Source organism: Salmo salar, chromosome 02 (assembly GCF_965601325.2).
Source record: "Salmo salar chromosome 02, fSalSal1, whole genome shotgun sequence".
NCBI classification, from domain to species: domain Eukaryota; kingdom Metazoa; phylum Chordata; class Actinopteri; order Salmoniformes; family Salmonidae; genus Salmo; species Salmo salar.
The window spans coordinates 49,154,383-49,178,603 of NC_138292.1; the positions used below are offsets into that span (position 1 = coordinate 49,154,383).

General features: G+C 41.7%; 1 protein-coding gene and 1 long non-coding RNA gene across 5 annotated transcripts in view; both read right to left on the minus strand.

Moving 5' to 3' along the window:
* Window positions 1-8,622: 8,622 nt before the first annotated feature.
* Window positions 8,623-24,221, minus strand: part of tcea3 (transcription elongation factor A (SII), 3) — a 28,835-nt gene continuing 13,236 nt past the window's right edge. The window contains exons 5-14 of one of the 4 annotated variants that reach the window (XM_082963864.1): window positions 17,795-17,851; window positions 17,348-17,458; window positions 11,045-11,107; window positions 10,811-10,885; window positions 10,539-10,699; window positions 10,249-10,309; window positions 9,908-10,058; window positions 9,598-9,744; window positions 9,138-9,209; window positions 8,623-8,987 (exon numbers count right to left, since the gene is read on the minus strand). In XM_082963864.1, coding sequence (XP_082819990.1) covers window positions 8,979-8,987; window positions 9,138-9,209; window positions 9,598-9,744; window positions 9,908-10,058; window positions 10,249-10,309; window positions 10,539-10,699; window positions 10,811-10,885; window positions 11,045-11,107; window positions 17,348-17,458; window positions 17,795-17,851 — 907 coding nt within the window. In that variant the 3' untranslated portion in view covers window positions 8,623-8,978. The remainder of the gene's footprint in view (window positions 8,988-9,137; window positions 9,210-9,597; window positions 9,745-9,907; window positions 10,059-10,248; window positions 10,310-10,538; window positions 10,700-10,810; window positions 10,886-11,044; window positions 11,108-17,347; window positions 17,459-17,794; window positions 17,852-24,221) is intronic. The other 3 variants (XM_082963871.1, XM_082963873.1, XM_082963876.1) reach the window with 3 other exon arrangements.
* Window positions 22,248-24,216, minus strand: LOC145861395 (uncharacterized). The gene is made up of 2 exons (XR_014381178.1): window positions 23,572-24,216; window positions 22,248-23,489 (listed from the first exon to the last, which is right to left on the minus strand). It is a non-coding gene; the product is annotated as an uncharacterized LOC145861395 (long non-coding RNA).

A 24,221-nucleotide genomic window follows, 5' to 3' on the forward strand; every position in this document is an offset into this window, starting at 1 on the left:
AACTGATATTAAAATATTATTCTAAATAGTAAAAGTTTAAGGGTTGTGGAACGATAAAGTACATTTTCTAGTTCTCTTTTGGAAGGTCCTTGATAAAGTATTAGGCAGAACCAAGTAAGCCTATGAGAGATGCAGTACTCAAAGTTTCAAGAGCATGGTTCATGGTAATTGTTGGGTTTGATAAAGACATCTTAATAACAATTCAATAATGATGAGACGGGAGACAGGAATCAGTTCAACAACTTATCTACAACGTGCTCATCTCAACACACATAACCCGCATGATGCTCTGTGGCAGAGTCTGTCTACAAGTCCAAGTGTCTAGGTGCCCGTCTATCTCTCGTAGGGTAACGACGGTCGACCTAGCTCTCAACAACAATGTCTAGACTTTGGAGTTGACACAGGTGTAAGCATGTGAGTTACCTGTGTCACAGTCTCATAACACATTTGTGTGGGTGCGGCTGAGTCTGTCCTGAGAAGGTGAAGGTGACTGTGAGGCCCTAGGTGTTGACTGCTGGATCAGTGTATCACCTAGTAACAGTTCTGGACCACTCACGACTGGTGGTTCTTTCAGTGTGACTTTACTCAACAGTAACTGATTTATGTACCTTTTCCAGATGATGTCCTCTGCCGTGTGGACAGTGTAGGACAGGACCACCCTGAGCAATGACTGTAGCAGCAACCCACTTTGGTCCTTTGAGGTACTTCCTAGCTAAGATCTTTTCTCCAGGGTTGAAAGCTCTGTCCTTTGCTCTCAGTTCACAATATTTGACTTGATTCTCCTGTTGACGTCTCCTTTGCATTCTGCAGTTTGAGTAGGTCTAAACTTGTGTGTAGCTCTCTCTTCATGATTAGGGATACAGGCGAAGCCTTGGTGGTTTTGTGTGGTGTGTTCCTGTAGGATAGCAGGAAGCTGTTCAAGCATTGGTGCAGTGTCCCTTAACTCCGAGATGCTTTTAAGGCATGTTTCATGGTCTGTACAAACCTCTCCACTAGCCCGTTGGTAGATGGATGATATGGTGCAGACCTGTATTTGTATGCCATTCACCTGTAGGAACGTGGCCATTTCTTGGGACACTAGCTGCAGTCTTCTCTGCAGTAATAGACCTCATAATGGCAACCTCAAGCCATTTGCTATGAGCATCCACAACCACGAGAAACATTCTGTCTTCAAATAGACCTGTGAAGTTGACTTGTATACGTTGCCACACCTCCTCCAGCCAATCTCACGGATGAAGAGGTGGAAGTTGACGTACGTTGTGAACCTTCAGACATGAGGAACGTGTTTTCTCTTTCTCCTCAATGCTTCCATCCAATCCAGGCCACCAGAAGTAGGTTTGTACAATTTCCTTAACACAAACCCTCCCACAATGACCTGAGTGTAGCTATTGCAACACTTCTTTCCTCAGCGAAGGCAGAATGACAACTCTCTTCCCTCACAGCAGACAACCGGACTGTGCTGACAACTCAGTTGTCCAAAAGGTTTCAGTTCTGAAGGATCTCTAGAGGCTTTACCTTTGATGATAATGTCAATCACTTGATACCACCGGGTCATTTCCGGGTTGACTCTCACTTTTGTTGAAGTGACTGGTGTGTTTTCGTTTTCCACTTGTCTGAAGTAGATGTCAACTTGGCGTGAATCTGGCTTGACCACAGGTATTATTGTAGTGTTAACCAGGAAAGTCCAGCTGCATTGCAGTGCAAAATTCTTAAAACTCTGTGTTGGTTGTTGATCATTGCTAGACAACCATTTACAGGTCTTGCCATAGATTATGTAAAAACTGTAACTTGGCCACTCAGAAACATTCACTGTCTTCTTGGTAAGCAACTCCAGGGCAGATTTGGCCATGTGTTTTAGGGTATTGTCCTGCTGAAAGGTGAATTCATCTCCTACTGTCTGGTGGAAAGCAGACTAAACCAGGTTTTCCTCTAGGATTTGCCTGTTCTTAGCTCTATTCCGTAAATGTTTTTATCCTGAAAAACTCCCCAGTCCTTAAAAATTACAAGCATACCCATAACATGATGCAGCCACCACTATGCTTGAAAATATGGAGATTGGTACTCAGTAACGTAATGTGTTGTATTGGATTTTCCCCAAACATAACACTTTGTATTCAGGACAAAAAGTGAATTGCTTTGCCACATCTTTTGCAGTATTACTTTAGTGCCTTGTTTGAAAGAGGATGCATGTTTTGTAATAGTTTTATTCTGTACAGACTTCCTTCTTTTCACTCTGTCAATTAGATTAGTATTGTGGAGTAACTACAATGTTGTTGATCCATCCTCAGCTTTCTCCTATCACAGCCATTAAACTCTGTAACTGTTTTAAAGTCACCATTGGCCTCATGGTGAAATCCCTGAGCGGTTTCCTTCCTCTCCGGCAACTGAGTAAAGGAAGGATGCTTGTATCTTTGTATATTGATGCTTGTATCTTTGTATATTGATACACCATCCAAAAGTGTTAATAATAACTTCACCAGTGTCTGTTTTTTTACCCATCTACCAATAGGTGCCCTTCTTTGCGAAGCATTGGAAAACCTCCCTGGTCTTTGTGGTTGAATCTGAAATTTCACTGCTTTACAGAGGGACATTATAGATAATTGTACGTGTGGGGTAAAGACATGAGGTAGTCATTCCAAAATCATGTTAAACACTATTATTGCACATAGAGTGAGTCCATGCAACTTATTATGCAACTTGTTAAGCAAGTGTTTAACTCCTGCATTTATTTAGGCATGCCATAACAAAGGGGTTGAATACTTACTGAATCAAGACATTTCAGCTTTTCATGTTCTATTAACTCGTAAAAATGTTGAACAACACTTTCACATTATGCAGTATTGTGTGTTGGCCAGTCATATTTCTTTTTTCAATTTAGTCAATTTTAAGTTCAGGCTGTAACACAACAAAATGTGGAAAAGGTCAATGGGTTTGAATACTTTCTGATATCCCCATAAACTTAAAATTACATAAAAATGTCCTGGACAATTTCCTTTCTAATAACAAGTGAGACATGCTTTGTTTCTGTAAAAGAAACCAACCTTAAACTTAAACTTTTTCACCAGCTCAGTGACATGTTTGTCATCAAGCCAGATACTAAGATGTTTGTAGGAAGGAACTCACTCAATTTGTGTACCATTCAAACTAATCATTACAAATTCAATTAAATATGGGTTATGGGACCTACAAAAAAGTAAGCATTTTGTTTTGTTTGCATTTACCACCAACTTTAGATCCAATAGTGACCTCTGCAGTGTTTGAAAATCAGACTTCAAATGTGAAAAGACTTGGCCAACTGATGGAACAATGGAATACGACACTGTATTTGTATTTATTATGGATCCCCATTAGCTGCTGCCAAGGCAGCAGCTCCTCTTCCTGGAATCCAGCAAAATAAGGACAGTTATACAATTTTAATATCATTACAATACATTCAAAACATATTTCACAACACATTAAGTGTGTGCCCTCAGGCCCCTACTCTACTACCACATATCTACAACACAAAATCCATGTGTACATGTGTGTATACTGCGTATGTTATTGTGTGTTTGTATGCATGTGTCTGTGTTTCTGTTGCTTCACAGTCCCTGCTGTGTGTATAAGGTGTATTTTTACATTTTTTTTAAATCAAATTTTACTGCTTGCATGAGTTACTTGATGTTGAATAGAGTTCCATGTAGTCATGGCTCTATATACTACTGTGCACCTCCCATAGTCTGTTCTGGAGTTGGGGAATGTGAAGAGACCTCTGGTGGCATGTCTTGTGGGGTATGCATGGGTGTCCGATCCGTGTGCCAGTAGTTCAAACAGACATGAAGTCAATCTCTCCTCTACTTTGAGCCAGGAGAGATTGACATGCATATTACTAATGCCAGTTTTCTGTGTACATCCAAGGGCCAGCCGTGCTGCACTGTTCTGAGCAAATTGCAATTTTCCTAAATCCCTCTGTGGCACCTGACCACACGACTGAACAGTAGTCCAGGTGTGACAAAACTAGGGCCTGTAGGACCTGCCTTGGAGATAGTGGTGTTAAGAAGGCAGAAAAATGCTTTATTATGGACACACTTCTCCCCATCTTAAACACTGTCAATATATCAATATGTTTTAACCATGACAGTTTACTATCCAGGGCTACTCCAAGCAGTTTAGCCACCTCATATTGCTCATTATTCATTAAAAGATTTAGTTGAGGTTTAGGGTTTAGTGAATGATTTGTCCCATCTGTATCACCTGCATACAAATTAAAATATACTGTATATATTCTACAGCATTTTGTGCACAAATTTGTTTACATCCCTGTTAGTGAGCATTTCTCCTTTGCCACGATAATCCATCCAGCTGACAGGTGTGGCATATGAAGAAGCTGATTAAACAACATGATCATTACACTGGTGCACCCTGTGGTGGGAACAATAAAAGGCCACACTAAAATGTGCAGTTTTGTCACAGACCACATTGCCACATATTTGAGGGAGCATGCATGCTGACTGCAGGAATGTGCACCAGAGCTTTTGCCAGAGAACTGAATGTTAATTTCTCTGCCATAAGCTGCCTCCAATGTCATTTTAGAGCCTTTGGCAGTACGTCCAACCGGATTGTCTGAGACCAGCCACCCGGACAGCTGATGAAACTGTGGGTCTGCACAACCAAAGAATTTCTGCACAAACTGTCAGAAACGGTCTCAGGGAAGCTTATTTGTGTGCTCGTCGTCCTCACCAGGGTCTTGACCTGACTCCAGTTTGGCGTAGTAAACAACTTCAGTGGGCAAATGCTCACCTTCGATGGCACTGGCATGCTGGGAAAGTGTGCTATTCACAGATGAATCCCGGTTTCAACTGTACTGGGCAGATGGCAGACAGCGTGTATGGCTCGTGTGGGCGAGCTGTTTGCTGATGTCAACGTTGTGAACAGAGTGCTCCATGTTGGCAGTTTGGTTATGGTATGGGCAGGCATGAGCTACAGACAACGAAAACAATTGCATTTTATCGATGGCAATTTGATTGCACAGAGATACCATGACAAGATCCTGAATTCCATGGATATATAACATTTTTGACATGCGTTTTTCTGGATTTCTTTGTTGTTATTCTGTCTCTCACTGTTGAAATAAACCTACCATTAAAATGATAAAGACTGATCATTTCTTTGTCAGTGGGCAAACGTACAAAATCAGCAGGGGATCAAATACTTTTTTCCCTCACTGTAGATGTCCAGCCGACTTGCCAAAACTATAGTTTGTTAACAAGAAATTTGTGGAGTGGTTGAAAAACGAGTTTTAATGACTCCAACCTAAGTGTATGTAAACTTCAACTGTATATACAGGGGGGGTGCCGGTACAGAGTCAATGTGCGGGGGCACCGGTTAGTAGAGGTAATACGTACATGTAGGTAGAGTTAATTAAAGTGACAATGCATAGATGACAACAGAGAGTGCCAGTGGTTTGGAAAGGGGGGGGGGGGGGTTGGGGGGCAACGCAAATAGTTTGGGTAGCCATTTGACTAGATGTTCAGGAGTCTATGACTCTGGGGGTTGAAGCTGTTTAGAAGCCTCTTGGACCTAGACTTTGCGCTCCGGTACCGTTTGCCGTGCGGTAGCAGAGAGAACAGTATGTGACTGGGGTGGCTGGAGTCTTTGACAATTTTTAGGGCCTTCCTCTGACACCGCCTGGTATAGAGGTCCTGGATGGCAGGAAGCTTGGCCCCAGTGATGTACTGGGCCATTCGCACTACCCTCTGTAGTGCCTTGTGGTCAGAGGCTGAGCAGTTGCCATATCAGGCAGTGATGCAACCAGTCAGGATGCTCTCGATGGTGCAGCTGTAGAACATTTTGAGGATCTGAGGACCCATGCCAAATCTTTTCAGTCTCCTGAGGGGGAATAGATTTTGTCGTGCCTGCTTTATGACTGGTGTGGTGTGCTTGGACCATGTTAATTTGTTGGTGATGTGGACACAAAGGAACTTGAAGCTCTCAACCTGCTCCACTGCAGTCCCATCGATGAGAATGGGTGCTTGCTCGGTCCTCTTTTTCCTGTAGTCTACAATCATCTCTTTTGTCTTGATCACATTGAGGGAGAGGTTGTTGTCCTGGCACCACACGGTCAGGTCTCTGACCTCCTCCCTATAGGCTGTCTCATTGTTGTCGGTGATCAGGCCTACCACTGTTGTGTCATCAGCAAATTGAATGATGGTGTTGGAGTTGTGCCTGGTCATGCAGTCATGAGTGAACAGGGAGTACAGGAGGGGTCTGAGCACACACCCCTGAGGGGCCCCTGTGTTGAGGATCACTGTGGCGGATATGTTGTTACCTACCCTTACCACCTGGGGGCAGCCTGTCATGAAGTCCAGGATCCAGTTGCAGAGGGAGGTGTTTAGTCCCAGGGTCCTTAGCTTATTGATGAGCTTTGAGGGCACTATGGTGTTGAACGCTGAGCTGTAGTCAATGAATAGCATTCTCACATAGGTGTTCCTTTTGTTCAGGTGGGAAAGGGCAGTGTGGAGTGCAATAGAGACTGCATCATCTGTGGATCTGTTGGGGCAGTATGCAAATTGGAGTGGGTCTACGGTTTCTGGAATAATGGTGTTTATGTGCCTTTCAAAGCACTTCATGGCTACAGACGTGAGTGCTACGGGTCGGTAGTCATTTAGGCAGGTTACCTTAGTGTTCTTGGGCACAGGCACTATGGTGGTCTGCTTAAAACATTTTGGTATTAGACTCGGACAGGGAGAGGTTTAAAATGTCAGTGAAGACACTTGCCAGTTGGTCAGCGCAAGCTTGCAGTGAACGTCCTGGTAATATGTCTGGCCCTGCGGCCTTGTGAATGTTGACCTGTCTAAAGGTCTTACTCACATCGGCTGCGGAGAGTATGATTACACAGCCTTCCGGAACAGCTGGTGTTCTCAAGTATGTTTCAGTGACATTTTCCGTGAAGCGAGCATAGAAGTAGTTTAGCTCGTCTGGTAGGCTTGTGTCACTGGGTAGCTCTCGGCTGTGCGTCCCTTTGTAGTCTGTAATGGTTTGCAAGCCCTGCCACATCCGACGAGCGTCAGAGAAGGTGTAGTACGATTCGATCTTAGTCCTGTATTGACGCTTTGCCTGTTTGATGGTTTGTCGGAGGGCATAGCGGGATTTCTTATAAGCTTCTTGAAAGCGGCAGCTGTAGCCTTTAGCTCAGTGCGGATGTTGCCTGTAATCCATGGCTTCTGGTTGGGGTATGTACTGTGGTATCCCAGGAGGTCTACCCCGGGGGATGGTAATAGAGGGGAGGTACGTTGGCTTCCTCTGCTGGGAATACAGGAGCTGGGCACCCCGACACAGACAGCTAAGTACAGGTAATTAGAGGAAAGTGCCAACCAGCCGTGGAGGCTAAATAAAAGGAACACGATGGCACACCGCGGAAGAGAAGGGAGAGAGACGGACCCCAGTTGAGAGAGAGAGAGAAGGAAGACCGAGCAAAACCTAAGTTATTTCTTTGATATATTTGTTTTCTGTCTTAAGTCAAGTTGTCTTTCGGACTAAAGCCTCCTGTAGTCCAAAATGCTGTAGTAACCAGCATTCTTTTTTAACAAATCAAAATATATTTTATATTTGAGGTTCTTCAAAGTAGCCAAAGCTGATGACAGCTTTGCACACTCTTGGCATTCTCTCAACCAGCTTCATGAGGTAGTCACCTGGAATGCATTTCAATTAACAGGTGTGCCTTGTTAAAAGTTAACTTGTGGAATTTCTTTCCTTCTTAATGCGTTTGAGCCAATCAGTTGTGTATGTTATTTCATAGTTTGATGTCTTCACTATATTTATACAATGTAGACAACAGTAAAAAATAAAGAAAAACCCTTGAATGAGTAGGTGTGTACAAACTTTTGACTGGTACTGTAAATGACATTCACTCCCTAAATGATATGTCATTTGCAAGTGGGAGCTCTTACAGTATAAATTACTCTTCCTCGCCATCTTGTGGCTGCTCTTAGTGGTACAGTATATTGACTTTCCATTTCACCGGTAGTTCAAACACAATTTGACAATGACATAATTTGTTATTAATTAGCATAATTTCAATACTGTTTACTCATTCAATTATGATGCAAAGCAATATGTAGGTGACTATGTTATTACTATTCCATATATTATACAGTACATATGAAAATATTGAACTCCACATATTCATAAATATTTTTATCCATTTTAGCTGCTCTTTTAAAATTTCACAGAGCGAAACCCACAAATGACATAAACACCGTTTTTTGGTCTTTACCTTATCTAGAAAAATGAATCATATTATTCGCTGAAGCCCAAACAGTGACAATAAAACCTCAGAAGTTTGGGCTTGAGATTTTAACAATAAAGATGTTAATTGAAACAGGTTGCATGATAAGCTTTCATACTTGATTTCTGATTTGATCTGTGGTCTTTGCGGATTTAAAGACTATAAAAAATGTTTTAAAGATGCATAAAACAATTTTGATGTCAGTGAAATTCACAAAAGGCTGCTGCATCTCCTCAGCACCATTGAATTACCTGTGTCCAACCAGGACAGAATAAATGACACTGCCATCAATCTGGAGACTGTCTCAACCCCTGCCTCTTACAAAAATGTTTTCAACCCCCATTAAAAGCACCATATTTTAAATGTAACCTTTATTTAACTAGGCAAGTCAGTTACGAACAAATTCTTATTTACAATGATGGTCTACCCCGGCCAAACCTGGACAACGCTGGGCCAATTGTGCCCCGCTCTATGGGACTCCCAATCACGGCCGGATGTGATACAGCCTGAAATTGAACCAGAGACTGTAGTGACGCCTCTTGCACTGAGATGCAGTGCCTTAGACCGCTGCGCCACTCGGGAGCCCATCTTAAAAAGTCAATTATAAATTGTAAGTATTCATTTTTGTTTTTGTAAAATTACTCATTGCTAAACATTATTGCCCCTCATAGAAAAATGTGGTCTGCAACATCGTCATTGGAGCTGGGCCACATCAGCAGAACTGGAATAGAAAACAAATTAATATTAGTAAATGGATAGATTATTTATGTCTGTGGACCATTGTTATGCCTCAGAGACACCACTGTTCGTGCTGGGCTCGCGTTATGTATTTTAATGGGCTTTATCTGAACTGGTGAGGGAAAAGTCTCACCTTCCAGCGGTTCCCGCACTCGTTACAGAGAACAAAAGTGGTCATAGGCTCGTCAGCGCTGCGGGTCTGCATCTACACACACACACACACACACACACACACACACACACAGACACACACACACACACACACACACACACACACACACACACACACACACACACACACACACACACACACACACACACACACACACACACACACACACACACACACACACACACACAGTTAATACGAAGGCAGCTTTCATTCAACAGCACAGGCTGTCTCCACTGTATCTCAATGTGTAAAATGTAACTGGAACTGGTAGAGCGTACAATATAAAACTGATATTGGGTCAGTGTGTAGAGCATATGTATGTTTTCAGTGCAGTGAGCCGTGTGTATCTGTTTAAGTAAAATATAGTATATACCTTGCAATAAGCAGAATATGGTGTGTATGCAGAGTATGGTATGTTTACCTGGTTGTAGGTGCAGTTCTTTTTGCTGCACTTGCTGCACTGAAACAGATCAGAAATGGTACCGCTGGTTTTGGACAGCTGGTGTTCCCTAATGGCCTCCTTAGTCAGATTGTTCCTCAGCTGCTTCAGCTCATCACTAGCCATCTCCTAGATAGATAGACGGATAGATAGACGAAATCTCGGAGGGAGATTTGTCTACTCAATGTTTTGGTAGGTGCTTGACTTTCTTGACTCTATTTAATACAACATTTTAGGAATATGTTAAAGGCAGGGGTGGGTCATGGGTTGATATGACAGAAGTTTACAGTACCTCAGCAGACATGATGGCGACACGTCTGAGCTCGATGCCTCCAGCCAGGACGTTCCTCCGCAGCCCAGGGTTTTTGGGGTCCTTCAGGTTGCTGATGCGGCTCCGCACCCTGTTTTTATACTTCATATCTGTGGCTCCCATCTCCTTGTAAATATGTGCAGCGGAGGATAGTTAAGGAAGCTTTCTTCACCACCTGGCTGAAATATCTAACGGTGACAATCAAAGATCAAACTTGTTATATTCAAAGCCAAGAGAGCAAATGGCAGCTCTGCAAACACACTGCAAACTGAAACCAACCCAAATTGGTAACATACTTCAGAACCACATGCAGATTTAAAAGGATATAATCTTCAATCTCTGCTGCCATTGAGTCACAGTTTGTCCCAAATTCTTTGAAGTTATCTGAGGAGAGAAAACTGAGGGTATTACGTTTACTCTTTTTCATCTACAAAATCTATCATTCTGTGTGTAACGTAACCACTATTCATTTAATGTTCATTTCCATACTGTACTGTGTGTGTGAATGAATGTGCGTTGAGTCACTTCATGTGGAGATTGATCTCTTGTTACTTGTATCTCTGTGAGTGTCTGTACTTGTACTCTGATCCATTCAGTTAGTCTTTTCCCCCACCATCTGTGCGTAGAGCAGCAGCCAGCATCTCGATGCACTTGTCCCTGATATTTTCTCCAGTGGCCAGGCAAGGGGACAGGGGAACCCCTGCTGAGCTGAAGGAGGGGGACATGGGACTGGTGGGGGTGGTGGGGATCTTTGGCATATCTGGTTTCTTTCTCCTGGTCATCGTACACAAGCCAAACAGCATATACGTCAATCAAGAGTTTAAAATCTGATCCATATTGATTTCAGTTATACAGTAGATAGTATTTTCCAGTTAGAAAGGGTACCGTTCAATACTGTCCGTTGAGGACTTTCTCTGCAGAGGGCCAGGGTGAGAAGACTTGGAGCCATGAGATTCTTTCCTGAAACAAACACAGAAACAGAAAAAGCAATGGAGTGAAGTAACATCCATATCTTAATGCGCTCCATTATGCAAAGTAACCAAAAAGGCCTTAACGCAGTAAAACAAATAAGAAGAGGAAATTATCTTTTCTATCTGCATAAGAAAGGGGCCCTCTTACGTCTCACTAGAGAGCTTCTTAGCTGAGGGTGAGCTGCTAGTCTTGGAACCCATAGAGTCCCTCCTAAAGAGAGGTAGTAAAATATTGACAATTTGAAAGAGAGAAGGGGTTACTACCCACTGATTGATTCAATGTCATTTCAACAAATAAAATAAAAAAATCTAACTTTGTTAAAATGTGGAAAACGTACAAGGAAATTGTCTTTTTTTAATCAACATTTTAACTAAAATGCAATGACATGGCTCGCTTGCAGTGGTGTAAAGTACTTAAAGGAAAACTACACCCCAAAATGTGTCTTTTGGTATTTGTTTCATCAGTCCATTGTTGATATAGTCCCAAAATATGTTGCATGTCAACAATCAAGTTTTCAAGATACGTAACTTCCAAAATACAAAAATCTGGCCCATATGATCCATTTTGCATCATATGATGCTGTGTTTCGCATCATATGACACAAAATGCATCATAAAGGCCAGATTACTCTATTCTGAAAGCAATCAAGTTACCTAACTTTCAAAATACAGAAATGCATTTTGCTTCATATGATGCAAAATGCTTCATACAGGACAAGATTACTGTATTTTGAAAGTTGCATAACGGAGCATCATATGATTCAAAATCATCATACGGGCTAGATTTCTTAGTCCATTGTTGATATAGACCAACAATATTTTGTATGTCAGCAATCAAGTTCTCAGGATACATAACTTGAAAAATACAAAAATCTGGCCCGTTATGATGCAATATTTTTTGTATTTTGAGTTTTCCTTTAAGTAAATATACATAAGTCGTTTTTTGGGCGTATCTATACTTTACTATTTATACACTGAACAAAAATATAAATGCAACGACTTAAAATATTTTACTGAGTTACAGTTCATCTATAGAAATCTGTCAATTGAAATTAATAAATTAGGCCCTAATCTATGGATTTCACATGACTGGAAATACAGATATGCATCTGTTGGTCACATAACTTAAATTGTAGGGGAGTGGATCATAAAACCATTCAGTATCTGGTGTGACAATAATTTGCTTCATGCAGCGGGACACATCTCCTTCGCATAGAGTTGATTGTGGGCTGTGGAATGTTGTCCCACTCCTCTTCAATGGCTGTGCGAAGTTGCTGGATATTAGCGGGAAATGGAACACGCTGTCATACATGTGGATACAGAGCATCCAAAACATGCTCAATGGGTGACAGGTCTAGTGAGTATGAAGGCCAAGGAAGAACTGGGATATTTTCAGCTTGCAGGAATTGTGTAGTGATCCTTGCGACATGTGGTTGTGCATTATCATGCTGAAACATGAGGTGATGGTGGCAGATGAATGGCACGACAATGGGCCTCAGGATCTCGTCACGGTATCTCTGTGCATTCAAATTGCCATCGATAAAATGCAATTGTGTTAGTTGTCCGTAGCTTATGCCTGCCCATACCATAACCCCACAGCCACCATGGGGCACTCTGTTCACAACGTTGACATCAGCAAACCGCTCGCCCACACAATGCCATCAGCCCGGTAACATTGAAACCAGGATTCAGCTGTGAAGAGCAGACTTCTCCAGCGTGCCAGTGACCATCGAAGGTGAGCATTTGCCACTGAAGTCGGTTACGATGCCGAACTGCAGTCAGGTGAAGACCCTGGTGAGGACGACGAGCACGCAGATGAACTTCCCTGAGACGGTTTCTGACAGTTTGTGCAGTAATTCTTCGGTTGTGCAAACCCACAGTTTCATCAGCTGTCCGGGTGGCTGGTCTTAGACGATCCTGCAGGTGAAGAAGCCGGATGTGGAGGTCCTGGGCTCACATGGTGAGACTTGGTCTGCGGTTGTGAGGCCAGTTGGTTGTACTGCCAAATTATCTAAAACAACATTGGAGGTGGCTTATGGTAGAGAAATGAACATTCAATTATCTGGCAACAGCTCTGGTGGACATTCCTGCAGTCAGCATGCCAATTGCACGCTCCCTCAAAACTTTAGACATCTGTGGTATTGTGTTGTGTGACAAAACTGCACATTTTAGAGTGGCCTTCTATGTCCCCAGGACAAGGTGCACCTGTGTAATGCTGTTTAATCAGCTACTTGATATGCCACACATCAGGAGGAAGGATTATCTTGGCAAAGGAGAAATGCTCACTAACAGGGATGTAAACAAATTTGTGCACACAATTTAAGGGAAATAAGCTTTTTGTGTGTACGGAAAAATTCTGGGATCTTTTATTTCAGCTCATGAAACATGGGACCAACACTTTACATGTTGCGTTTATATTTTTGTTTGGTATATTTTTGTCAACTTTTAATCCACTACATCCCTAAAGAAACTAAGTACTTTCAACTCCCATACATTTTCCCTGGTAGCAAAAAAGCACTCGTAACATTTCGAATGCTCAGGCAGGACAGAATGATGGTCCAATTCACGCACATAGAATGCGTTGTCATCCCTACTGCCTCTGATCTGGCGGACTAACTAAACACAAATACTGTGTTTGTAAATTGTCTGTGTTTTGAAGTGTGCCCCCTTATGTCAGTAAAAAATAATAATAATCTACTAGCATTTAGTTTTACTTAAGTATGACAATTGAGTACTTTTTCCACTCCTTTTCGCTTGTTATGCTGATTTCATATTGATGTCATGTTATTTGAAATTCAATCGAATATCAATTAAAACTAGATGCTGACAGATGTACTTCGCCCACTGGATAGCTCATGGCAACATATTAATGCATTTAGCAGTAATGACCAGAGAAGTGTCAATCATTGTAATGAATCTGAATGAGAGCCAGTTTCACAGAATGACTGTGCTTGGAGTCAGTGAAGTCCTTTCTACAACGAGAGAGAGAGAGAAAACACCTGTCTTGTGACACTGCTGTTCATCTGAGTGAGTGCTAGATACTGTTTTTTTACTTTCATTTGACCATGTTACTACTACTACTCCCAACTGATTAGCAACAGCAGTGGTAACTCCCAGGTGCTGTTCTCTACTGTGAGCAAGCTCCTTCAGCCTTTGAACAACAACACCATCCTGTCCTCTCCAGCCCCTGTAGTTGACCTACACAGTCCTACGCTCCCTGAGTCAAGGTTCTCCATGTTCACCACAGTCACTGCAGCTGATGTAACCAAGCTGGTTAGAACAATGAGGCCCACCACTTTCTCACTTGACCCTATCCCCACCTCACTTGTCAAGACCTAGTTATCTGTTCTGGAGCCTTTTTTCAAGGAAATCATTAACCACTGGATGTGTCCCTCAACAGCTCAAACTCACCACAGTCACACCAGTACTTAAAAAGCCTAGATCTGACCCTGACAACCTCCAGAACTACAGGCCTATCTCCAACCTGACCTTGCTCGAACATGATATGTCTAGCCAACTCCAACAACATCTTGCCACTCACAACCTACTCGAGCCCTTCCCGCCTGGTTTCAGACACAGAGACTGCCTTGGTAAGGGTCACCAATGACCTCCTCATGAATGCGGACTCTGGGGCTGCCAGCATCCTCATACTGCTGGACCTCAATGCAGCATTTGACACGGTCAGTCATGCCATTCTGCTGGACCGCATGGAGAAGCTACCAGGCCTGTCAGACACTGTCCTGGACTGGTTCAGGTCCTCTCACACTGATCCGCCAGGGGGTCCCTCAAGACTCGGTCCTAGGGCAGCTACTGTTTTGGATCTACATGCTGCCACTGGGAAACATGGACTGGGCTTTAACTTTTATGCTGACGACACTCAGCTTTTTATCTCTACAAACACTGCCAATGCCACTGCATTCCTGGTCAGTTGCCTGCAGGACATCAAAGTGTGGATACAGCAGAGTTTCCTGCAGTTAAATTGCAAAAAGACAGAGGTCTTCCTGATTGGCACTCGCATCATCAACTAAATCAGCAGCTACAGCCTCAATATTGATGGTGTCAAGGTCCTCCCCTCCAGTGAGGTCCGCAATCTGGGTGTGATATTTGACAGTCAGCTCTCGTTTGAGGCCCACATCAGAAAAATGTAACTTTGGTAACACTTCTATCTATGGAGCATTGCCAGGTTACGACCTATGTAACCTACCCTTTTACAGCCTCCAGCTGAGCAACTCATCCACACGTTTATCTTATCCCATCTGGACTATTGTAATACCGTGTTGGTTGACAAATCTGACAAGTGCCTAAGAAGGCTACAATATGTCCAGAACTGTGCTGCATGTGTCCTCAACCCCATTTCCCCCATGAGCACATCACTCCAGCTCTGTTCAACCTCCACTGGCTCCCCAAATGCTCACGCATTGACTTTAAAATCATGGTTCACACCTACCAAGCTATCCACAACTCTGGACCCAAGTATCTGTCTGACTTCATCGTACACTCCCTTCGCTGCTACAGGTCCATCTCCCTTCAGCAGTCCCACAGCAGACAAAAAACTATGGGTGACAAGGCTTTCAGTTGTGCGGCTCCTAGGCTATGGAACGCACTTAAAGTCACTGTCAGGGCTGTAGAGTCTCTGGCCTTGCTTAAGGCACAGCTAAATGACTGAGCTGTTCAGAAAAGCTTTCAATGACCGATGTTAATTCTGTTCAACGGATTGGACAACACCTGTAAATAGCATTGATTGTTGTCTGCTTTTATTATTATTATAAAAAGAAAAAAACAGTGCCTTGGGTGTGAGAAAAGAGCTTTACAAATTACAATATTTCTTTATTTAATTATTTTCCTTCAAAGGTCACTTCATACAGCTTTAAAAGTGAGGTCAATAAGTGTTTTTAGAGTGAAGTTTAGTACAGTCATGGCCAAAGGTTTTGAGAATGACAGAAATATTAATTTTCACAAAGTCTGCTGCCTCAGTTTGTATGATGGCAATTTGCATACACTCCAGAATGTTATTAAGAGTGATCAGATGAATTGCAATTAATTGCAAAGTCCCTCTTTGCCATGCAAATGAATTAAATCCCCCAAAAACATTTCCACTGCATTTCGGCCCTGCCACAAAAGGACCAGCTGACATCATGTCAGTGATTGTCTCGTTAACACAGGTGTGAGTGTTGACGAGGACAAGGCTGGAGATCACTCTGTCATGCTGATTGAGTTCGAATTACAGACTGGAAGCTTCAAAAGGAGGGTGGTGCTTGGAATCATTGTTCTTCCTCTGTCAAGCATGGTTACCTGCAAGGAAACACGTGCCGTCATCATTGCTATGCACAAAAAGGGCTTCACAGTCAAGGATATTGCTGCCAGTAAGATTGCACCTAAATCACTTATCGGATCATCACGAACTTCAAGGAGAGCGGTTGAATTGTTGTGAAGAAGGCTTCAGGGCGCCCAAGAAAGTCCAGCAAGCGCCAGGACCATCTCCTAAAGTTGATTCAGCTGCGGGATCGGGGCACCATAAGTACAGAGCTTGCTCAGGAATTGTAGCAGGCAGGTGTGAGTGCATCTGCACGCACAGTGAGGCGAAGACTTTTGGAGGATGGCCTGGTGTCAAGAAGGGCTGCAAAGAAGCCACTTCTTTCCAGGAAAAACATCAGGGACAGACTTACCCTAAAAGGTACAGGGATTGGACTGCTGAGGACTGGGGTAAAGGCATTTTCTCTGATGAAGCCCCTTTCTGATTGTTTGGGGCATCTGGAAAAAAGCTTGTCCGGAGAAGACAAGGTGAGCGCTACCACCAGGCCTGTGTCATGCCAACAGTAAAGCATTCTGAGACCATTCATGTTTGGGGTTGCTTCTCAGCCAAGGGAGTGGGCTCACTCACAATTTTGCCTAAGAACACAGCCATGAATAAAGAATGGTACCAACACATCCTCAGTGAGCAACTTCTCCCAACCATCCAAGAACAGTTTGGTGACGAACAAAAGTGATAACTAAGTGGCTCGGGGAACAAAACATCAATATTTTGGGTCCATGGCCAGGAAACTCCCCAGACCTTAATCCCATTGAGAACTTGTGGTCAATACTCAAGAGGCGGGTGGACAAACAAAAACCCACAGATTCTGACAAACTCCAAGCATTGATTATGCAAGAATGGGCTGCCATCAGTCAGGATGTGGCCCAGAAGTTAATTGACAGCATACCAGGGCGGATTGCAGAGGTCTTGAAAAAGAAGGGTCAACACTGCAAATATTGACTCTTTGCATCAACTTCATGTAATTGTCAATAATTGTCAATAAAAGCCTTTGACACTTATGAAATGCTTATAATTATACTCCAGTATTCCATAGTAACATCTGACAAAAATATCTAAAGACACTGAAGCAGCAAACTTTGTGGAAATTAATATTTGTGTCATTCTCAAAACTTTTGGCCACGACTGTATTATGCAAACCTGTCTTTCTTGCCATCCAGACTTGGCCTTTTAGAACGTTTTGGTTTGGAATCTGACGAGTCCAGACTCTGCCTTTTAGCAGGTTTTGGTTTGGAATCTGACAAATCCTTTCTGAAACAGGAAACATTTGTATGTAAGATTTGCATGTATTGCAGCCATTGCTCATTGGCAAAAAGCACACAGCATTCAGGGAGCAGGCATGCTTGATCAAACAGCTTCACCAGCAGAGGGCAGACAACATGACAATGTGGCAAAGCACAGATAAATATTCACATACGGTATTTCCCTATGAAGACCTCTGCTCCAATGAAGGGGTTAACACACAATTCTCTAATATCACCAAATATACAACCACAACTCATGTCAATGGGATTCAACTTAAACAAGCACATATGCCCACATGCAGTGTATAATTATGCATGCACCTGTGCACTATGGCTTGCCAACCTTTCTTCCTTGGCATCAATAGATGGTCTTTTGGGCACTTTGCTATCGGAGTATTTTCTGCAAAAGGAGAACGGTTAGCAGTGCTTTGCAACTGTTGTCATAATAATCTTCATCGAATTTAACAAAACTATATCATCATCATCCACATTTAGAGAATGTCTAGAAGTATTCAGACCCTTCAACTTTTTCCAAATGTTGTTTTGTTATGGATAAAATAAGACAATTTCCTCAGCCATCTACACAGAACACCCCATAATGGCAAAGTGAAAACAGGTTTTTAGAACTGTTTGCAAAACAAAAATACCTTATTTACATAAGTATTCAGACCCTTTGCTATGAGACTCGAAATTGAGCTCAGGTGCATCCTGTTTCTATTGATCATCCTTGAGATGTTTCTACAACTTGGAGTCCATCTGTGGTAAATTCAAATGATTGGACATGATTTGGAAAGGCACACACCTGTCTATATAAGGTCCCACAGTGGACAGTGCATGTCAGAGCGAAAACCAAGCCATGAGGTCGAAGGAATTGTCCGTACAGCTCCGAGACAGGATTGTGTCGAGGCACATATCTAGGGAAGGGTACCAAAACATTTCTGCAGCATTGAAGGTCCCCAAGAACACAGTGGCCTCCATCATTGCTAAATGGAAGAAGTTTGGAACCACCAAGACTACTCCTAGAGCTAGCCACCCGGCCAAACTGAGCAATCGGGAGAGAAGGGCCTTGGTCAAGGGAGGTGACCAAGAACCCAATGTTCACTCTGACAGAGCTCTAGAGTTCCTCTGTGGAGATGGGAGAACCTTCCAGCAATCCACCATTAGGCTTTTATGGTAGAGTGGCGAGACGGACGCCACTCCTCAGTAAAAAAAAAGGCACATGACAGCCTGCTTGGAGTTTGCCAAAAGGCACCTAAAGATTCTCAGACCATAGGAAAACAAGATTCTCTGGTCTGATGAAACCAAAATTGAACTCTTTGGCCTGAATGCCAAGCGTCACGTCTGGAGGAAATATGGCATCATCCCTACGGTGAAGCATTGTAGTGGCAGCATCATTCTGTGGGGATGTTTTCAGCAGCAGGGACTGGGAGACTAGTCAGGACCTCAGACTGGGGTGAAGGTTCACCTTCCAACAGGACAACGACCCAAAGCACACAGCCAAGACAACACAGGAGTGGCTTCGAGACAAGTCTCTGAATGTCCTTGAGTGGCCCAACCAGAGCCCGGACTTGAACCCGATCAAACATCTCTGGGGACATGAAAATAGCTGTGCAGCGACGCTCCCCATCGAACCTGACAGAGTTTGAGAGGCTCTGCAGAGAAGACTTGGAGAAACTCCCCAAATACAGGTGTGCCAAGCTTGTAGCGTCATACCCAAGAAGACTCGAGGCTGTAATCACTGCCAAAGGTGCTTCAACAAAGTACTGAGTAAAGGGTCTGAACACTAATATTTTTTTGTTTTTATTCTTAATAAATTAGCAAGAATTTCTAAACTCGTTTTTGCTTAGTCATTATGGGGTAATGTGCTACCCAGAGATGAGAGAAATTAGAAAAAAAATCTATTGAATCAATTTTAAAATAAGGTTGTAACCTAACAAAATGTGGAAAAAGTCAAGGGGTCTGGATACTTTCCGAAGGCACTATATACCTTATACTATATACTAACAGGAACTATTAAATGACTGTTGGATACTATATTTATCATGACATTTAGGAACATGTACTGAAAAGACTAAACACAATTGAGCACACTCAACATGAATGAGGTAGTATGATTTACAGATCCCAGACCCATCCTTTTTCACATGGTCAGAGGACATCACCTACAGAGAAACGGGTTTGTAATCTGACAACTCCTCTCTGGGTAGCAAACAGCAAAGAATGTGATGTTTGAAACTTCACAAGGAAAAGCAACAAAAATGCGTTGTGTCGGAATGAATATAATCCATTTAGCATATCTGTCAACAGGAGCAGTTCAATAATGTCACAGAGAACAGACATTGCTGACACTCAAAAGTAACCACACGAAAATACAACCATGCAACATAACAGCAACCTTGACCTCTCCTCTTTGACTTCCACTGACAGGCGCTTCACAGGAGGGGGAGGGTGGAGATGGAGAGGAAGAGTTGCAAAAGGAGCATTGGGGTCTGGAGTCTCTTTTCTAACCACAGAAATCCGCAGAGGCTCTTTTCTAAATGTAAAATATTATTATTTTCAATCATCACTACTATTCATCATTACTATCGATAGTATAGTAGCACACTCATGTTTCAAGTTTTATTAGTCGTATATAGGGGATACACATGCACATGCACCATGACCCGAAACACTTACTTGCAGGCAGTGGTGTAAAGTACTTAAGTAAAAATACTTTCAAGTACTACTTAAGTAGTTTTTTGCAGTATCTGTACTTTACTATTTACATTTTTGACAACTTTTTCCTAAAGAAAATTATGTACTTTTTACTCCATACATTTTCCTTGACACCCAAAAGTACTCGTTACATTTCGAATGCTTATCAGGACAGGAAAATGGTCCAATTCACACACTTATCAAGAGAACATCCTTGGTCATCTCTACTGCCTTTGATCTGGCGGACTCACTAAATACAATAGCTTCACATGTCTGAGTGTTGGAGTGTGCCACTGGGTATCTGTACATTTTTTTTTAAAGAAGAAAATGTGCCGTCTGGTTTGCTTAATACAAGAGAATTTGAAATAATGTATCATTCAACTTTTTGATTTTAAAACCTATTTTTACATTTAACCTAGGCAAACCTTTCGGTTGCTGGATCGTAAATATAATTAATAGTAGTAAATATAATTAAGTATATTTTAGCAATTACATTTACTTTTGATACTTAAGTATATTTAAAACCAAATACTTCTAGACTTTAACTCAAGTAGTATTTTACTGGATGACTTTCACTTGAGTCATTTTCTATTACGGTATCTTTACTTTTACACAAGTATGACAATTGCGTACTTTTGCCATCACTACTTGCAGGTTGCTCCTCGACAATGCAACAACTATAAGAAGTAATAAAAGATAAGAATACAAACGAACATAAAGTAAATGGCTCAGTAGAATAGAATACAAATGTTAGCATAAGTATAATACAGGAAGTACAATTTATACTGTAGTCCAATGTGTCTTGTGAAATAAATACAGTTTGACAGGAGAGAAGCTGACTCTGACCGCTCCTTGACCTCTGCTGCAGTGGGCATAGAAGGATGAGGATGAAGAGGAGGAAGTGGGGCATTAGGGTCAGGAGGAGCTTTTTTCCTAAATGAAAAATCAACAGACTAAATCTATTGCAATTCTGAAAACGTTTTGTAATTTTCTGTGTATCGCTGACAGTTTATCATCAAAAAAGGAGGAACATGCTCATAGTTGCAATGATTTTGACTTTGCTGTATGAAGTACAACCTATGGTAACAAAACAAACAGTAAAACAGTGATTTCAGGGCATATTTCGCTGTGTCTGATAAAACAAAGGTAGGTGATGATCTATCACAAACTATGGACCATAATAGACAACTCAGTCTATTCACAACCAGCATGCCCTCTGACCTCTCTTTCTTCGCCTTCACTGAGGGACATCTGGACGGAGGGGTGGGACGAGGATGAGAAGGAGACAGAGTGTCTGAAGAATTTCTCCTTTATGGAAATTGAAATATTCCAAATGAAATCTGAGTAAAACCATGCTTTCCAGAACTAATACAACTAGCACAAATCGAATGATTAAGGAAAGCATGCATTGACCATGATCACACCGTGCACCATGCAGAAGTAGGGTGCTGGGTAAGTTACTCTTCAAGGTCACTACCCACTGGGCACAAACTGATTTAGTCGTAATCTTTAACTTTGATTCTTGGTTGAAATGGAGAAATTAATCCAACATATACATTATTCATTTGTAAACAAACTGGAATTAAAGCCAGACTAAGTCAGTGGCACAAAAGACACATGTTGATGTTCAAATGTTGATATTTGGTTGAGTTGACAATCAAACACAATTCAGTATCACTTTTGCAATACAATAAATTGCATAATACCTTGTCGTCAAGTTAGGAAATTATGTTGGATTCACATCATCCAACTAAATTTTTTTTTTAAAGTTAAAGAATAGGATTAGGCTAGTGGCTCAGATGATGGCTCACACAGGTCCCGTGTGGCTCAGTTGGTAGAGCATGGTGTTTGCAACGCCAGGGTTGTGGGTTCGATTCCCACGGGGAACCAGTACGGAGAAAAGAAAATGTATGAAATGTATGCATTCTTAAGAGGATAAGATAATAAGAGCGTCTGCTAAATGTGAAAATGTAAAAATGAAACTATCCAAGCATTATATATCCTTTAAATGTTGATATTTGATTGTGTTGACAAACCAAACACAATTCAATATGACTTTTGTAATACAGTAAATGGCATAAAGTTAAGGCTATTTTACAAACTAAAGTAACAGTATTTATTCAACCTTTACTTTTTACTGCAGTGGGCTAAACAGGGTCACACAGAGTGTTTCAAATCTACATTGAAACAAAAGTATATGCCTCACACACATGGTTAAGGGCTTTAAAAAAATAAGACATGTACCATATCAGATATAGAGATGTATAAAATGTTTAGTTTGCATCCCAATATTACACTTTATATACATCACAGAAGACTGAACTATAACAAACCCGTTTGACATAGAAACACCGGATACATTATTTTATTTGTTTATTAATTATGAAATTATGAATAATATTCCACCCATGTGGCCACTAGGTCATTTGACTGCAGGAAAGGGCTACAATGAGTAACACATCTACGGCCACATTGAGGTTAGCCTACTGTAACTATAAATGTCTTCTTATGTAATCATAGAAAGTGTGCATGTTCAAGATAGCGTGCACAGGTTGCCGTTCTGTGGAGATCTTCACAATTGCTATAATAATCTGTGCAGAATATCTACTGCATTGAACACTTGCACAATGTACTTTTAATGTAATCTTAACTGCAATCCAGGTAATTTGGTAGTGCAATTAGATGAAGCACAGTGATAAAACATTACGTTTAGGTATAAATACTAAATATCTGACATTGTATTCCCCTTTTCAACTTTGTTGTTCTTTTAAAATGGTTGAAAGTACACTGATAACACATTTAGATGAGAACTAAACCAATAATCTGACATTGTTTTCCCATTGGAATTTAGATATGCTTTTAGATGGTTGCAAGCATAGTGATAATGCATTTGTAATTCAACAAACTTCTGGCTGACTTTTTGAGTGGGTGAATAAAGGTTGAAATCTCATTGATCAACGTCTCAACGAAATATTACCCACATTTCTACATTGAAATGACATGTTGTGCCCAGTGGTATGCTGTATGAACAAGTCAGTGAAATAACAAGGTTAGTGTGCAATCCATCTCAAGGGCTTCCAATATAAACATCTCAAACTGTAGCCTTTTATCTGAACAAACCACTCATTCAGTAATGTACCATAGCATCTGAAAGTAATAGTGTTCTCAGAAAAGTTCCATGCGTTGACACTAGAGTATCTATCCATCCTGACCTCTCTCTCTCCTTCTTCACCTCTTTCTTCACCCCCTCAGACATACGTCTGACAGGGGGAGGAAGACGGGGTGGTCGGGAGGGCCGTGGAGGAGAGTAACAAGAGGGGTAAAGATCATCCAAGACGCTTCTCCTGAAAACACAACACATCCCTGAGGCCCAGCACTTGTCCTCTCTAGACTGTATGGAATCAACTTTACAGAGGCACCTCTCACCTCTCAAACTCTTGTCTGTGGTTTTCAACAGGTCTCTCTTGTGAGGGTTCGTACAATGGTATCTCCTTTCTGCGTTCCTCTATGTGTCTTTCATTTCTCGTTTCATCTGCAAAACTCGCCCTTCTGGGTTCGTCTGTGTGTCTCTCATTTTTGGGTTCTTCTAAATGACTTTCTTTCTTGGGTTCTTCAAAATGTCTTTCTTTCTTGGGTTCTTGCACGTCTTTCATTTTTTGTGTCATGTACAGGTACATGTCTTTCTTTTCTGGATTCTTCGAAGTGTCTCTCCTTTTCGGGTTCTTCTAAGTGTTGTTCTTTTTTGGAGTGTTCTACAGGTCTTTCTTTTCTGGCATCTTCTATATGTTTTCCATTTTTGGATTGTTCTGCATGCCGTTTGTTTTTGAATGCCTCTGTATATCGCTCTTTTTTAAGGTCAACAGCTCTCTCGTCTTTTTTGTGTTCAACATTGTGCTTCTCTTTTCGCTTTTTGTCAGAGAATTCTTCCTTTTCAGATTCAGTATCAGTATCTGATTCAGATTCAGTATCTGAATCAGAAATATCCAGCCTCTTGTGACTATAGCAAAAAAAACACAACCACACCAGTATCTTCCCCTTTTCTATGTTTACATGGTTTGAGTGTGTGAGTATGTACC